The sequence below is a fragment of the Neophocaena asiaeorientalis genome, unplaced genomic scaffold (assembly GCF_003031525.2).
Source record: "Neophocaena asiaeorientalis asiaeorientalis breed wild unplaced genomic scaffold, Neophocaena_asiaeorientalis_V1.1 scaffold218, whole genome shotgun sequence".
Taxonomy (NCBI): domain Eukaryota; kingdom Metazoa; phylum Chordata; class Mammalia; order Artiodactyla; family Phocoenidae; genus Neophocaena; species Neophocaena asiaeorientalis.
Window position 1 is genome coordinate 5601326 of NW_020172818.1, and position 16321 is coordinate 5617646.

General features: G+C 40.8%; 1 protein-coding gene across 3 annotated transcripts in view; it reads left to right on the forward strand.

The window, feature by feature from the left end:
- Nucleotides 1-16321, forward strand: part of PROM1 (prominin 1) — a 99579-nt gene that overhangs the window by 46164 nt on the left and 37094 nt on the right. For all 3 annotated transcript variants that reach the window (XM_024741851.1, XM_024741850.1, XM_024741852.1), the window contains exons 5-7: nt 8084-8204; nt 11665-11728; nt 12620-12709. In XM_024741851.1, coding sequence (XP_024597619.1) covers nt 8084-8204; nt 11665-11728; nt 12620-12709 — 275 coding nt within the window. The remainder of the gene's footprint in view (nt 1-8083; nt 8205-11664; nt 11729-12619; nt 12710-16321) is intronic.

The window sequence follows — 16321 nt, forward strand, 5'->3', positions numbered from 1 at the left end:
ACAGTGTGACTTAGATATATATATATATATATATATATATATATATATATATGTGTGTGTGTGTGTGTGTGTGTGTTTGTTTTCAGATTCTTTTCCCTTATAGGTTATTACAAAATACTGAGTATAGTTCCCTGTGCCATACAGATGGGTAGAGTCCCTGAATTGGGGAATTGGAGAATATTGTTGGATGGAGTTAACTTCCTAATTATATGCCCAGTTTTTTTTGTTTTTTATTTTTCTCATTTTTATTAGGAACTTAAAAAACAATCTTTATTTTATTTATTTATTTGTAAACAGCAGGTTCTTATTAGTTATCTGTTTTACACATATTAGTGTATACATGTCAATCCCAATCTCCCAATTCTAGAGTTGCTGATACGAAAGAGTCCCCAGGTGAGATGCAGTGAGAAAAGCAGTTTGTAGACCACGTGTAGAACACAACACCAGTGATTAAAAACAAAAAAGGAGGGGGATGTGAACACTTGGTTATGTTTGCATAGAGACCACGTGAAAGGATTGCTGAGACCCTGGCCAGGCGAGTTGCCTCTGAGAAGGAAATTGGTGGCTGTGAAGGGGAGGGAAGCGAACTCGCTTCTTACTGCAACCAGACTTTTTGTTTCTTTTGAATTATCTACCACACTCAAGTATTACTTACTGAATTAAGTACACCAAAAATTAAATTTAGAAAACCAAAAATTCCCCACAAAAAGCAAAAGCCAGTGCACTGCCACTGATTCCAAAGCAGTCGGTTTTTTTGAACAGATATCCTTCTGCTGAAAATAGTGAAACAATAGACCTTAACACAGACGTAGAGAATGGACTTCAGGACACAGGGAGGGGGAAGGGTAAGCTGGGACGGAGTGAGAGAGTGGCATGGACATATATACACTACCAAATGTAAAGTAGATAGCTAGTGGGAAGCAGCCGCATAGCACAGAGAGAGCAGCTCGGGGCTTTGTGACCACCTAGAGGGGTGGGATAGGGAGGGTGGGAGGGAGGGAGACGCAAGAGGGAGGGGATATGGGGATATATGTATATGTATAGCTGATTCACTTTGTTATATAGCAGAAACGAACACACCATTGTAAAGCAATTATACTCCAATAAAGATGTTGAAAAAGAAAAAAAAATAGACCTTAACAATATACTTATAAACAGGATCCAAGTGAATGTGTTAGCTAATTTCATGCACCCTTGTTTAACCACCAGGTAGTTTTTGTGGGTGTGTTTCATCTGCAAGGCGGGGGTGTGGGTTTCTCTGTCTCTCTCTCTCTCTCCTGTTTCCCTCTGTGTCCCTGTTCTCTCTGTCCATAATTTGAATCTAACTGCTTCTTCACATTGAATTCTGAAAGGCAGCTTAGGATCAGGGCAGTGGTAATTACAGATTTCCCCTGTCTCTCTGCTTTGTGTTTGAAGGATTTTCAGGAATGTACAGACCCTACAGCTGTGGGAGTAGTGACCTCCCCCCAGCCACCAGAAGAATGTCGGTTATAGCCCAAAGACCATTCAGACCCTTGTGCATTTCCTTTAAGCCTGAAACTTACATCCTTCATTCATCCAAAGACTTGGACAGCCGTGTGTCTTCCTTTTTGTATACCCTAGACATCAAAGATGAGGCTCAGGTGACAAAGTGCCTTTTGAAAATACTTGCCCTTAGGGCTTCTTGTTAGCATGATTATTTATTTAACAAGTTAAGAATTTTCACTTGATATAAATACATATGATGTAACTTCAGGAAAATTCTTTATTGCATGTACTCATTTACCCAAATAAATGTTCACGTATGTAATAATGGGCTTTCAGTTTTTTTAATGGAACATATGTCCTGTATTGGGTTTCTATTTTAAATTGCACTTTTATTTGCATTACATACAATTATGCAATATACACTTTATAGTTCACCCTGAACTGATTGAATTATTTATGTGAGGTTTTAAATACAAAGATATATAAACATTAAAGCTACAATGTCAGAAGTAAACTTGGCTTTCATTTTATATAAAATGAATGCTAAATATATCTTTTATTCCTGAGAACTCAGACCCATCAAACACATTTAGGTAAGTTTTTTTTCTCCTGAGTATATTTTAGTTTAGAAAATTCTTTAAAAAGAAATCTGTGATTCTATCCTCCTACACAGTCAGCTAAGCTATTTTCCCCACCCAAGTAAAACTTATTAATTAATATAACAATTTTAAATTTCAGTACAATTAAACCAAAGTTGATCAACTATTTGAGGCTAAGTGACAAATTTAAACTAATTTGTTTCACATAATACATTGAATTTATATAAGGATTATAAATAGGTCTAAATAAGAGTAGTATTTGAGATTGTTTTGTTTACTTTGAATTCAGACTAGAAGTTTAAACTTCTTTGCTTTGAATTTTTTTTTTTAATCTGAATAGCTATTTTGATGTCATCATTTTAGAACACCTACTGGTTTGCAAGTATCTTCAACAGCATGAGTTGAGTAATTGTTTGCACGTAATCAAAACTAGCCAAGAAGATTAAAGACGAGGAGAAAACAGAAATTTCCATGTTATGATAGATAAAAAGGAGAAGAAACTTATGTCCACAAAATCAGAAGATTAGAATAAAATAAGAGGGGAAAGAATGTCCACAAAATTAGAAGGCGGAAAGAGAAAGAAAACGAGCTATTAGCCTCTGCTTCCATCGACCTCAGCAGAGATTGGATACTAGCGATAAATAATCTTTGTATAAGATTTTTAAAAAATTCTTTCAGAAGCCCAGAGCAGTCTACTTGCCTTTTATCAGGCTCAGTCAGTTCCTTTTTGTGGCTGAATACTGTTACAATTAAAAAAGAAGTTAGTTTTTAAATTAGTCTTGATTTTTCATCCATCCCATTTTATTAAAATTTTTGAAATTTTTTCTTTTTAATTGAGAAAGGCATAGGTGTTAATGAGAAAGATCCCCTAGTATATGTGGAGTATATGTGGTCATATTCTTTTTTCCATTTGAGCTTTTCCAAAGGCAGCTGCAGAGTGTTTGAATTCCATAGACGTTGACATATGTTTACGTAAGTCTGTTTGACCATCAGCAGAAGATTACATTTCCACGTCTCACTGTGGACTGTTTAAGCAGATGTGTCTTACTCCAGAAAAAGCCAACTTTTCTCTCCTTTCCTTTGCATTTGTCATCACTGCATTTTTCAGAATTTCAAAAAGGTTATAAGCAACAACAAAAAGGAACAGCTGTGCCTTTATTTCTCCAGAATAGAGGTTATTTCTACGTTGCCCAAAAGTCAGCTTTTGCCAATTACTGTGGTGAAACAATCCCAGTCCTTTTCAGGAAGGTGGCTATTTTCAAAGTATTTTTTTTGTTGTTGTTGCAATGTGATGTCAATTCCTGGTGTGGAGGCCACAAGCTTCCAGAAAAGAAATTGGGCTAGCATGCCTTGGAAATCATGAGACTTGCTTAATGAGAGAATTAGTTATATAAAATTGAAATCGAAAAATTATCTTTAAAAAGTAAGAGATCAGTTACAGACAGAACATTTATTTGGCTCTTATTGGCTAATTTCATTGTCAGTAGAAATTGGTAGAAAAAACTGCTACAAATCCTAAATGTTTAGCCATACTCTAGAAACTTTAAGTATTTACTTTTAAGTAGAGAAAATCGGTCTGTCCATATAAAATACAGAAGTTATAGTGCTAATATGTCATAAAAATAAATTCCTATCTTCTGCTAAAAATTTCAAGAGATTTTGTTGTACTACATAAAATTTTCGGTAGCTTAAAGGCTTTTGTGTCAATGCCAGAGAACTGATAGTCATTTGACTATCATTTGATTGAAATTTTATTCCCTTTTTGTGTGAGGTGAATTTCCCTCATTGTCATATCCTAATAGTTGACTGGTGTTAAAAAAAACAAAACATGAATTTCATGTGATTTTTCTTGTGTGCATGCTTAAAGGAACATTGAATAATAAGGAATGTCTAAATCAACAACAACAAAAAGAATAACTTTTAAATTCTCTATTTGTGTTTAACTAAGAGTTTTAAATTTGGGATTACAAATGGAGACCATCAATTGGTTTGTGTAGTATTTAAAATTTTTTTCTTTGATTTGTTGCTAATATTTAAAAATGGGAAAAAAAATTTGAAATGGGAGATTTTACATATGAATCCAGATTCCCAGATTTTTGTGAATAATTGGAAGATCTGGTCTTCTTCCATCATGGTAGCACTTACTGGAACCACAGGGCATCTGCCCGACCCCCATCTTTATCTCCAGCTCCCACAGGTCCATACCAGGCACTTTGCCCTTCATGCTTTCTGCCTGCCTGTGTAGGCATTTGAATTTGCTGTCTTTAATTTAAATATAAAATTTACAATGAGTTATGTGTGTGAAAATCAGCTTTGAAAGTTGCTAAATTCTATCCCAGAATTCTGTTTAGTACAGTTTTAAAAAAATGATTAATGCTTTCATTTTAATTCGATCTATAACTGAGTAACAGAAATGTGTCCTTTTAAATACGGTGTATTGAAATTCAGCATTGTATCGCAATGCTGTGTTTACTGATTGATGATTTTCGGAGTAACAGCATTTATTCAATAAAGGAACAAAGATAGTTTCTGACTTGGACATTCTGAACACATGGCTAATCTTCTAAATGGATCAGATGAAACAAGCCCAGTCCTTAAATCTGCCTTCACTGATCACCCACCATGGACACGAGACCCTGCATTACCCAAGGTTTACAAAGAAGCAGTTTCCACCTCTTTTTAGGGAAGTTAAACATAGGTGGAAATAAAGGCAAAATAGAGTGTGAAGTAAGAAAAACCCATCAGAACTTCAGGGCGAGACCTCTGGGAGTTCAAGGCAAGATGTCCTTCTCCTATCCAGGGGGTTCAGGAAAAGCCACATGGACTTGGACTTGCTGTTTGTTTCCCAAGTTCACTTTGACTTATATGACAAAAATGGGTCTGGAGCATGACGAACGACAAATAATTTGGACATGATGGGGAGAGAGCAAGGGCCCCCAGTGTGAAATCCTCTGGTGGGCAGGTATATTCAGGTGGTGATCCTGGCTTGTCATGGTGTAGAATGGTTGAAAATTGGCATGGTACATAAAGGCCCAGGTATATTACTATGACTCAGCTTTTTTTTCCCTTCTGTTGACACTACTCCAAAGTCGTCATTTTGGGTCATTTGGCCTTATTTTGCATGAGTGAATCATTTAATAACTATTATTGCTGTGGTGTAATGCCAGCCTCATAAATACCAACGCAGACTTGAGACCGACAAAAACGGATTCTAAGGTGGTCCCTTCAGATGTCAGAGGATATTGTTAATTAGATCTTTTAAAGATTATCATCAACGTGAACCCAAACTTAAAAAAAAATCGAAGACACCTTGTGGACATCCAGTACCCCTCTCCTCTGCAGTCTGATCTAATTTCTAGTTTTTGATGCCAACTGAAGCTCACAGAGGGAAGGGACATCCTCAAGCTCACACAGTCTGAGTTAGTGGCAGTTGCGAGACCAGAAGCCAAGTCTCATGTTCCTCCTTTATTACATATTCCACTGCACCTTGGTTTTTTTTTTAAATTTATTTATTATTCATTTTTGGCTGTGTTGGGTCCTCATTGCTGTGCGCGGGCTTTCTCTAGTTGTGGCGAGCGGTGTCTACTCTTCCTTGCAGTCTGCGGGCTCCTCACTGCAGTGGCTTCTCTTGTTGTGGAGCACAGGCTCTAGGTGTGCGGGCTTCAGTAGTTGTCTCACGCGGGCTCAGTAGTTGTGGCTCGAGGGCTCTAGAGCACGGTATCAGTAGCTGTGGCGCACAGGCTTAGTTGCTCCGTGGCATGTGGGATCTTCCTGGACCAGGGCTTGAACCTGTGTCCCCTGCATTGGCAGGCGGATTCTTAATCTCTGCACCACCAGGGAAGTCCCCAATGCACCTTGTTAACCATAAGAAATGTTGTTCAACATTGTGTTACAGACTTCGGGGGATTAGTTTGGAAAGGCAATGCACCTATGTAATATTGCTATGGGAAAATAGGTTTATTTCTCTATCTTTTAAATTTTTTTAATTTTTCTATTGAAGTATAGTTGATTTACATTATGTTAGTTTCAGGTGTATGGCACAGTGAGATATATATATATTATTTTTCAGATTCTTTTCCCTTATAGGTTATTACAAAATATTGAGTATAGTTCCCTATGCTATACAGTAGCCCCTTGTTGGTTATCTATTTTATATATAGTAGTGTGCATATGTAAATCCCAGCCTTCTCATTTATCCCCCTCCCCCTTCCCCTCTGGTAACCACACGAGCAATGCTCTTTGGAATGACTCATGACAGAAATGGGGCAAATGACTCCCCAAATTACCCAAGACTGAGAGGTTTCCTGGGAATGTGGGACTTTTCGTGCAAAAGTGGACAGTTGGCCATCATACCTGTAAATATATGAATGCATCATGTTTAAGATGTTGCTTTTGGTGAAGAAGCAGAAGTATTCATATTCTCCATCAGAATTTTCCCCCAAAAGTTTGCGTATTATTTGCAAAATTTTCTTCTAGAAACATAGTTACACCTTCCATTGGATGGTTACAAACTAACAATTTATTACAAACTAAAAATTTTGTTAACTTCTGGAGGTAACTTCTGTAGGGTGTGTTATGAGTTTATATAATTTCTTGCTGCCATCTAGTGGCTAAATCCAACAGGGCCTTGGTGATTAGCCATCTTAAATGTAACATTTTAATGTTTAAAGGGCTTGACACAAAAACAAACCAGTTGGTCAAATTAATTTGTCAGGGGATTGTTAGTAATTAGTAGACATTAAGAGCTCTTAAAATGATTAAACGTAGACATTTCAGATGGCTCGAAAAATATGGTTGGTGGTTGTTTTCATGTAGTGTAGCTTTTCACGTAAGATGCCTCTCATGTGGTGTTTTTATTTATTTATTTTTGGCTGCTTTGGGTCTTCGTTGCTGCACACAGGCTTTCTCTAGTTGTGGCAAGCGGGGGCTACTCTTCGTTGCAGGTGTGCAGGCTTCTCATTGCGGTGGCTTCTCTTGTTGTGGAGCACGGGCTCTAGGAGCGTGGACTTAAGTAGTTGTGGCTCACGGGCCCTAGAGCGCAGGCTCAGTAGCTCTGGCCCACGGGCTTAGTTGCTCCACAGCATGTGGGATCTTCCCGGACCAGGGCTCGAACCTGTGTCCCCTGCATTGGCAGGCGGATTCTTAACCACTGTGCCACCAGGGAAGCCCTCATGTAGTGTTTTTGAAACTCTTTATTGAAGTGCATTTTATATGGAGAAAAGTGTTCCTATCATAAGCACATATGTGCGAATTTCTATGAAGTGAACACACTAACTACACCATTACCCACCCCTCCCCAGAATATAACCACTGACTTTCAGCACCATCATTTTGTTTGATTTTGTGCTTCACATAAAGTGGAAGGAGACGGTGTATACTCTATGGCTTGCAGCTTATATAGTATTTTAATGCTAAAGTAATTCACATTTCCTTTCAACCTGGACAATGCAGTAGCTAACAAAGACAATTAGATTAACCAAAAACATTAGAAAGCCCAAACCATTCTTATCATTTTAGTATTTTTCCTGACAGTCTTCTTGAGGGGAGCAGAGGTATGCACGTAGTGTGTGTGTGTGTGTGTGTGTGTGTGTGTGTGTATGTGTGTGTGTGTGTGTGTGTGTGTGTGTGTGTGTGTGCACGCCCTGCATGGAGAGTGTATACCTACATTCGCATCTGTACAGAAGTGGGACTGTATTCCACACTCTGTCTTATAACCTTTGTAACTTCTATTTCCTGAACATTGTTCCATTTATAAGACTCATATTTAACTGAGCAACGTGTCTTGAATGGATATATGTCTTCCCTGAGAGGACTGAGTCTTGTTCTGTGGCCCACATTTGGTGGTGCGTGGATTTTGCGATGGAGGCAGGAAGCCTGTAGCAGTGGAGGGGCTGGGCTTGCGGAGCAGGGGTTCTCTGCACAGGAAGACCTTCCACCTTCTCCCGGCTGTGGGCTGCTCTGCACCTGGCCACGGCCATGGCTCCCACAGTAAATGCTCTCCTTTCCTTTTCCTGCAGCATTGGTATCATCTATGGTTTTGTGGCAAACCAACACATAAGGACTCACATTGAAAAGACTCGGAAATTGTCAGAAAGTAATTTCAACGACTTGAGAACCCTCCTGAATGCAACTCCAGGGGTAAGGACCACACTCTATATCCCATGATGCTTTGTGTTTGAGGCCTTTGGGAGTTCCTGTATATATTTGGAATCTTATTTGGACCTTCTGGAAACCCTATAATCATTGTAGACAGGTGTTGTCTTTTAATTTTAAAGATAAAGGAATAAAGGCCTAGCAAGTGATTTTCAAAAGAGTACAAAGCATAATTTCAGAATTGGTGCTTTTATTTTATTTTACTTTATTTCTTTTATTAAGGTATACCATATAATTATATTACTTATTATAAAAGTGCTTAACCATTTTAAAGGTCTCATGACTTTTTCTATTTTATTTATTTATTTTTGGCTGTGTTGGTCTTTGTTGCTGCACGCGGGCTTTCTCTAGTTGGACCAGGGCTCGAACCTGTGCCCCCTGAATTGGCAGGCGGATTCTTAACCACTGCGCCACTGGGGAAGCCCTCTGCTGAGAGGTTTTTAAAAAAGATGTTCTGAATAGGCAAAGCATCAATGTGCTTCTGGGATACAGAAAAAAGGTACCCTCAGGTCACCCTGTCCCCAGAGACAACTTCTGTGCATGTGTGTGTGTGTCTCTCCTTCCCAAGGAATTTTACACATCTATACAGATATTAGCAAATAAGTGTTTATAAAACAGAAAGGTTTCATTACCAGAGTAACTTCAAGCAAACGATGGGGAGTTAACGATATTGTGAAAAAGAAAGGACAGTGGCACCAAAGATTTTTCTTTTTAAAAAAAGTCACGGGCTTCCCTGGTGGCACAGTGGTTAAGAATCTTCCTGCCAATGCAGGGGACACGGGTTCGAGCCCTGGTCTGGGAAGATCCTACATGCCGCAGAACAACTAAGCCCATGTGCCACAACTTATGAGCCTGCCCTCTAGAGCCCATGAGTCACAGCACTGAAGCCCGCAGGCCTAGAGCCCATGCTCTGCAACAAGAGAAGCCTCCGCAATGAGAAGCCCACGCACCGCAACAAAGAGTAGCCCTCGCTCGCTGCAGCTAGAGAAAGCCCGCGTGCAGCAACGAAGACCCAACGCAGCCAAAAATTAAATAAATAAATAAATAAAAACCTCTCAGCAGAAACCATCAAACATATGATGCTGAGCCAACAAGCAGAGAGATGGATGCTATCCTATTAGATTCACTGATAAGAGCCTGCCAGAATCCATGGGCTTCCTTACACAGGGATGTGTTCTTACAGGTTTAATATATTCTAAAAAAATGCGAACACATTAAATATGGTACTGGTTTTTTAATATGTGGTTGGAACTAAAAATGCAAGGAGTGCAGGAATTTTTAATATTGAGATTATAGAAGCTAACTTTATTCAGCTTTTATAGCCTGTGCAGAGAGGGAAATGCTTCATTTCCCCAGTTTGTGAGTAAAAATTCATAATATTTTTTACCTATCATTCTAAAGATGCCAAAGTAAAATCTCTTTCCTAAAAAGTTGGCAAAGTTAAACACATAGCAATCATGGCTGGTGAACTTTGGGATTGCTTTCATAATCTTGGAAGGAGACTAAAGTGTTCTGGCTTTGGGGGAAACTTATGTAGTTCAAAATATATGAAAGAGCTCTAACAAATCTATAAAAAATTGGGCAGAGAATGTCAATAATTGATTTACGAGGAAATGTAACTGGTCCCAAACATCATAAAATTTCTTTAATACATCTTTATTGGAGTATAATTGCTTCACAATGCTGTGTTAGTTTCTGTTGTACAACAAAGTGAATCAGCCATATGCATACGTATATCCCCATATCCCCTCCCTCTTGAGCCTCCCTCCCACCCTCCCTATTCCACCCCTCTACGTGGTCGCAAAGCACCAAGCTGACCTCCCTGTGCTATGCAGCTGCTTCCCACTAGGTAACAATTTTACATTCCGTAGTGCATATACGTCAATACTACTCTCACTTCGCCCCAGCTTCCCCCTCCCCACTGTGTCCTCAAGTCCATTCGCTATGTCTACGTCTTTATTCCTGCTCTGCCACTAGGTTCATCAGTACCATTTTTTTTTTCTTTTCTTAGATTCCATATATATGTGTTAGCATACAGTATTTGTTATTCTCTTTCTGACTTCCTTCACTCTGTATGACAGACTCTAGGTCCATCCACCTCACTAAAAATAACTCAATTTCATTTCTTTTTATGACTGAGTAATATTCCATTGTATATATGTGCCACATCTTCTTTATCCATTCATCTGTCGATGGACACTTAGGTTGCTTCCATGTCCTGGCTATTGTAAATAGAGCTGCAGTGAACACTGTGGTACATGACTCTTTTTAAATTATGGTTTTCTCAGGGTATATGCCCAGTAGTGGGATTGCTGGGTCATATGGTAGTTCTATTTTTAGTTTTTTAAGGAACCTCCATACTGCTCTCCATAGTGACTGTATCAATTTACATTCCCACCAATAGCACAGGAGGGTTCCCTTTTCTGCACACCCTCTCCAGCGTTTATTGTTTGTAGACTTTTTGATGATGGCCATTGTGACCGGTGTGAGGTGATACCTCATTGTGGTTCTGATTTGCATTTCTCTAATGATTAGTGGTGATGAGCATCTTTTCATGTGTCTCTTGGCCATCTGTATGTCTTCTTTGGTGAAATGTCTACATAGGTCTTCTGCCCATTTTTTAATAGGGTTGTTTGTTTTTTTGATATTGAACTCCATGAGCTGTTTGTATATTTTGGAGATTAATCCTTTGTCTGTTGTTTCATTTGCAAGTTAACCTTACTCTAGTAATTGGAGAAATGAACAATTAAATAATAATGCAGATTTTCACTAAGAAGATGGGCAATAGTTATTTTATTTAGAAGTGGTAACATCCAGGGTTGCAGAGGGTGTGGGGAAGCAGACCCACAAAGACACGGTAGGCAGAAGGGTGAGTGGCCCCAGCAGAGGTTAGTAATAGCTGCTAAGTAAAATGATTCTAGGGTGGTAGATTTCACACGACCTCAAATTCTCTGCAGTTCCTCCTTTCAAGAGGTGGATCTGTTTTCCATCCCCTCAAATCTTGGATGTGTCTGTGACCCGCTTTGACCAAACGAATGAAGTAGACGTGACCTTGTGCTAGTTTTGACCTTAGGCTTCCAAAGGCCTTGCAGTGTCTACTCTTGTCCTCTTGCTAGCGGGCCCACTACGTGAAAACACCCAGCCTGGCCGCTTGGGAGGAGAGACCACATAGAGAGAGGAATCCATTTGTCCCCAGCCAAGCCAGCGCCAACCAGGAGATCGGCATAGCCAATCCACAGAATCATGAGAAATAAGAAATCATATTTCTTAAGCCAGTAAGAAGTCTGAGCATCCCAAAAATAGAAATATCTCTAAGAACCTGCTTTCTTTAAAAAAAAAACTCTGATTCAGGATAATTTTTATATGTTAAATCTCTTTTTATTGTGGCTTGGGAAACCTCCAGAAGAAGTTTCAAGTAATCTTTTTTTTTTTTTTTTTTTTTTAGCAAATTGACTATGTACTGGACCAGTATACCACCACGAAGGCAAGGGCATTCTCAGATCTGGACAGTGAGTAAAATTTAACGTTGCCTCAGATGTGTTTGTTTTGGCTAGAAGATGCTATGGCCATCTCCCATAAAACATGGACTAAGAAATGTAATATGCTGTTTCTGCAATTTCTGCGTGAACAAAGGGGAAGAACAGAACAGTAATTCCCTAGCATTATTGACAACGTGTAGTTTGTTACTCAGCCATTAAAGCCTAGCATTTATTATACAAATGCTTCTGCTTTCCTGCAGTCACGGGCACCTGTTCTTCACTCCCCATGCGAGAGAAGAATTGGGTCTCTGTCCGATCTGCTGTTAAAGACAGATATGGGCCCCCCGGAGAAGCCAGTGGCTTCAGGAATTAGAGGGGTGGGCGGGGCTGGTCCCCACGTGCTCAGTGGTTAGCAACCAGGGGCTGTTTTGCCCTCAAGGCGACATCTGGCAACATCTGGAGGCATTTTCAGTGTCCCGGTTGGGTCCCATCCATTGGCAGAGGCCAGGGATGTGGCTAAAAACCCTGCAAAGCACAGGGCAGGTCCCATAGGAAAGATGGACCCGACCCCCAATGTCGATAGAGCCCGGGTTCAGAAACCCTGGTCCAGCTGGAGAGGTTAGGGACACCTGCAGCCGTGAATCAAGGTGATAAGGTGAACCTATTCCTAGTACAAAGAAACACCGAGTCTGCAGTGGTTAAGTTTTCACGGGGGACGCAGCTGGTGTGAGGGCTTGGAAGTGTGCCAAGAAATCTCCGCACGAGAGTCCACAGCCAAACGGGGTCTGGAGTGAAAAGTGGGATTTCGCGTCGGGAGAGACTAAACCAGGCAACGAAATCGGCATCGGGAAGAGACTGAGAGGTAAGAGAATAAAGAAAGAGACCCCACCCTCACTGTCCCTTATGCTTCTTGGAATTTAGATATTAAGTTGTTGCTGGGAGGCGGAATTTTCGAACAGCTCAAACCTAGAGTGGTCCCTGTGCTGGATGACATCAAGGCCATGGCAGAAGGTAAGCACTGTGGCAGCAGGACCAAGACAGCCTCCACCTGGAAGGCTCAGCCTCCCAGGCTCCCTCGCCCTTTTCTCGTTTTCCCTGAGGGTCAGCTAGGGCAGAGCCACAGTCCATCCTTCCTTCCTCCCTCCCTCCCTTTCTCCCTTCCCTCCTTCCTTTTTCCCTTCTCTCCTCCCTCCCTCCCTCTCTCCCTCCCTTTCTTTCCTTCCTTCCTTGCACACCTGGCCCCTGCCTATCTTTCCAGCCTCTTCCACCAGCACCCCACTTTCCATTCTAGCCGTGAATCTCGGTGTTCATTCTGATGTAAGTCCCCAAAGGTGTCATTCTTCCCCAGACCCTGTAGTGCACAGGCTTCCTCTGCCTGAAATGCCACAGAACCTTCTTCATCTAACGTACCTATTAGAAAATTGTGTTCCTAGAATGTGTATTTTTTAGCTTTGACAAAGACTGAAGTTTAAAACAGCAAGGCTTGTCTTTAGAATGAGTCTTACCCCTATGGTTGAATCATAGTCAATCACAGCAGAGGTTCAGTGGTACCTGAATAAAGGAAAATAGATGGAAGAAAAAAGAAAACAAACAAAAACATAAGTTTTCTTGCTTTTGTCCTTACCGGGATATTGTTAGTGTACAACAGTTGTCCGAAGTTCACAACAAATACACTTAAACTCGATTGAAATAAATCTTCAGCCAGTGGTTAATTTTGTTTCTATCCATTAGCCGTATTTCGGACGGAAGGAGATGGGTTGGGGAGGGGTCCTTCCTTCCTTCCTTCCCCTCATGGTGAGGAAATGAGGCCTCCTGCCACCCGTGTTATTGACCGAGGAAGCTGATGGTCCAGCCCCAGTCAGTCCTCAGACGAACGCAGGCCCTGCTGCCAGCTTCACTGCAACCTCAGGAGAGATCCTGAGCTCAGCCGCGCAGCTAAGCCAATCCCAGATTTCTGACCCTCACATACTGTGTGAGATAATAAACCTTTGTAGTTTTAAGCTGCTGACTTTTGGAATAGTATCTCCTGCAGCAATAGATAACTAATACGGTGCTCAATCCGCAGTGACAGCTATTTTCCTAAACCATCAATTTTCTATCCAGCCTTCAACACATGGAGAAGGAGAACTAAAAGCTTCTGATTTCCTAGTCAATATACAGTGCTATTTGTGACTCATCAGAATATAATACTCCTTGATTTTAAGGCAGTATATATTGTATAGACCTTTGGATTAATTAATGTCTTTTTGGGGGAAAAGAGGAAAGTACCACATTAAATGCAAAATTGATTGCGTGCTCATTTCACTAAAGTTAAAATGTAAAAAAGAAAGCAGAAGGAGGCAGTGAATCAGGGAAATACGGTAATCTTTAAAAACTGAAAGATGGCCCACTATGGAAACAAAAAATAATGAGTGAGAGAAAAAATGCACAAAAATGGTAACACAATGGACTAATAAGGGGCATTGTTTTAGATAAAGAGCTCAGTGTCCAAGGAGTGTAACTTCTTATTCCTGTTAATTAGTACATTTTCTTACAACTGTTACATTTCTTTCCTCCAATAACCCCATTTACGATACGAAATGAACTCTTTGTCATCATGGCTGACAGATGGCCCCCAAACCGTGTGTTATTGTCCTTTATTGAAAATTAAATGGCAGTAGTCATAAGATGACACCCTACATAAGTAGGGTGTCAGGTTGAAACATCAAAATACTAAAAAAGTGAATTTGCAATGGAGCACCATGTGCTTGTTTATTAAGCCCGTTAACTAACAGTATATAGTGGACGTTCTGATAACTACTGTCGTTTCAAAGTAGTGATGAGCAGACACAATACTGCCGATATCAGCAAACACTGAATATTAAATGAAAATATTTCTGATTTCTTCAGTGACAGAGGCACTGACAGAGATTCACTGTCTATTTGCATAAGAGAATCAAAGGCTAAAGTGTAACTGGAGGGGCTGGTGGAAATGAAGATGTGGGTTTGGTTTGGTTTGGGTTTTTTCCTTCCAAGTTCACAAATCCCTTTGAGTCTGTGCACAGACCCCAGTTTAAGAACCGCTGATTTCACCTCAAATAGTTCAGGTTTGTCCAGGTAACTGATTATATCAGAAACAAGGAGCTCCAGGTTGTCCTAGAGTTGAATGAACAGTCTTCAGTGATTACTTTGTCACTCGCTGTTTGAGCATTTCTGCCACAGGAATGAAGATGAAGCCCAGACTTTTTCCCCAGAGAAGTTTCCTTCCATAGCTGCCCACCTTCTCTCCCCCTCACCCCCCACTTCGCCCAGCCCTGTGTCTTAGCAGGAAATATCACTTAATTGGCCAGAACAAAACTAGGAGGAGAGGTGGACACCTTGGTGGCTCCTCATTGCTTCACCTTGAGACTTAATCACTCATGTCTAATAGCCACGCAAAACCTTCCCTCTCCACTGCCCTTGGCGTTCCTCTTGCTAATGATCCTCTGGGTCCCCTCATTATAACTTCAAGTGTTTACACTTCACTGATGGATTAATCATCATTTGGGCTGACCCTCTGACCTTTTACAATCAAATCTCTCCTGTCATCTCTCTTACTCTCTTATAAACATCTTTCGAGTAATCATGTTTCATTTACCTGATTCATACAGACAAATCTCTATGTGGTTTTCAACTAAGTGGACTGTTGTCTCATGCAACTGAAACTAGCTTCAGGTGAGGCTTGATCTAGTGGTGAGATTCTTTCCATCTAGCTGTTCTCTACAGTGTCTGCATCGTTCTAATGCAGACTCCCCTTGCAGTGCTACACAGGGGAGATGGGTTGCCTGGGGGCAGTCAAGGCCCACTCCTTAAGCTGAGGGTGGGACCCATGTTACCCAAACTCTGCTGCACCATAGGGCAGGGGTGACATGGCTTCTGAGATGCCAGCCAACCAAGTCCAACAAAGCAAGTGATTGTAGAATTGATCAGCCATGAAGTAAAATTTAGAAAGCTATTGAGTGTTGAGGCCCTGCCCTGTGGCAATGCTATATAGCAGGTACTTTTCCTGCGCCACGTCAGTCAGTGCTCACAGCAGCTCTGTGGGGTGAGTATGGTTACCTCCATTTTACCAACTCAAGAGAGTGAGGCTCAGAGTTCATGTGACTTGTCCCAGATGAGGTAGCTGGGAAGTGGCGGAGTTGGGATCCAGACCCTGGTCTGATTATAAGGCTTGTGCTGCCTGGACCGTTCCAGATGGTATTTGGGTACATTTGGGAGTGTTAAGGTGTAGGGTGCTTCTGGGCCATCCACAGCAAACACAGCACAGTGTAACTTTGAAAGAACAGGTGGGAATCTGGAGTTCAAGAGCTGGTGTGACCACAAGATGATGCCAGGCATCTCTGCACCCCAGATCCCTCTCAAGTCAGTGCATTGGAGCAGTGGTTGGCCAAGATCCCTTCCAGCTCCCAAATTATGTGAAGACAAATGCCGTGCAAAATGGTGCAGCGTGGTTGGCATGTACCTTTACTTTTTGCCTCATTGTTTGCCCAGTTTTTAATGTTTGCATTACAATTCTAGCTGGATTAAAGTCGATTAAAACATTTTTTTTTCTTTTCAGGGCTTCTTGTATTATTGAAGTGTTTTATATATATATATATATATATT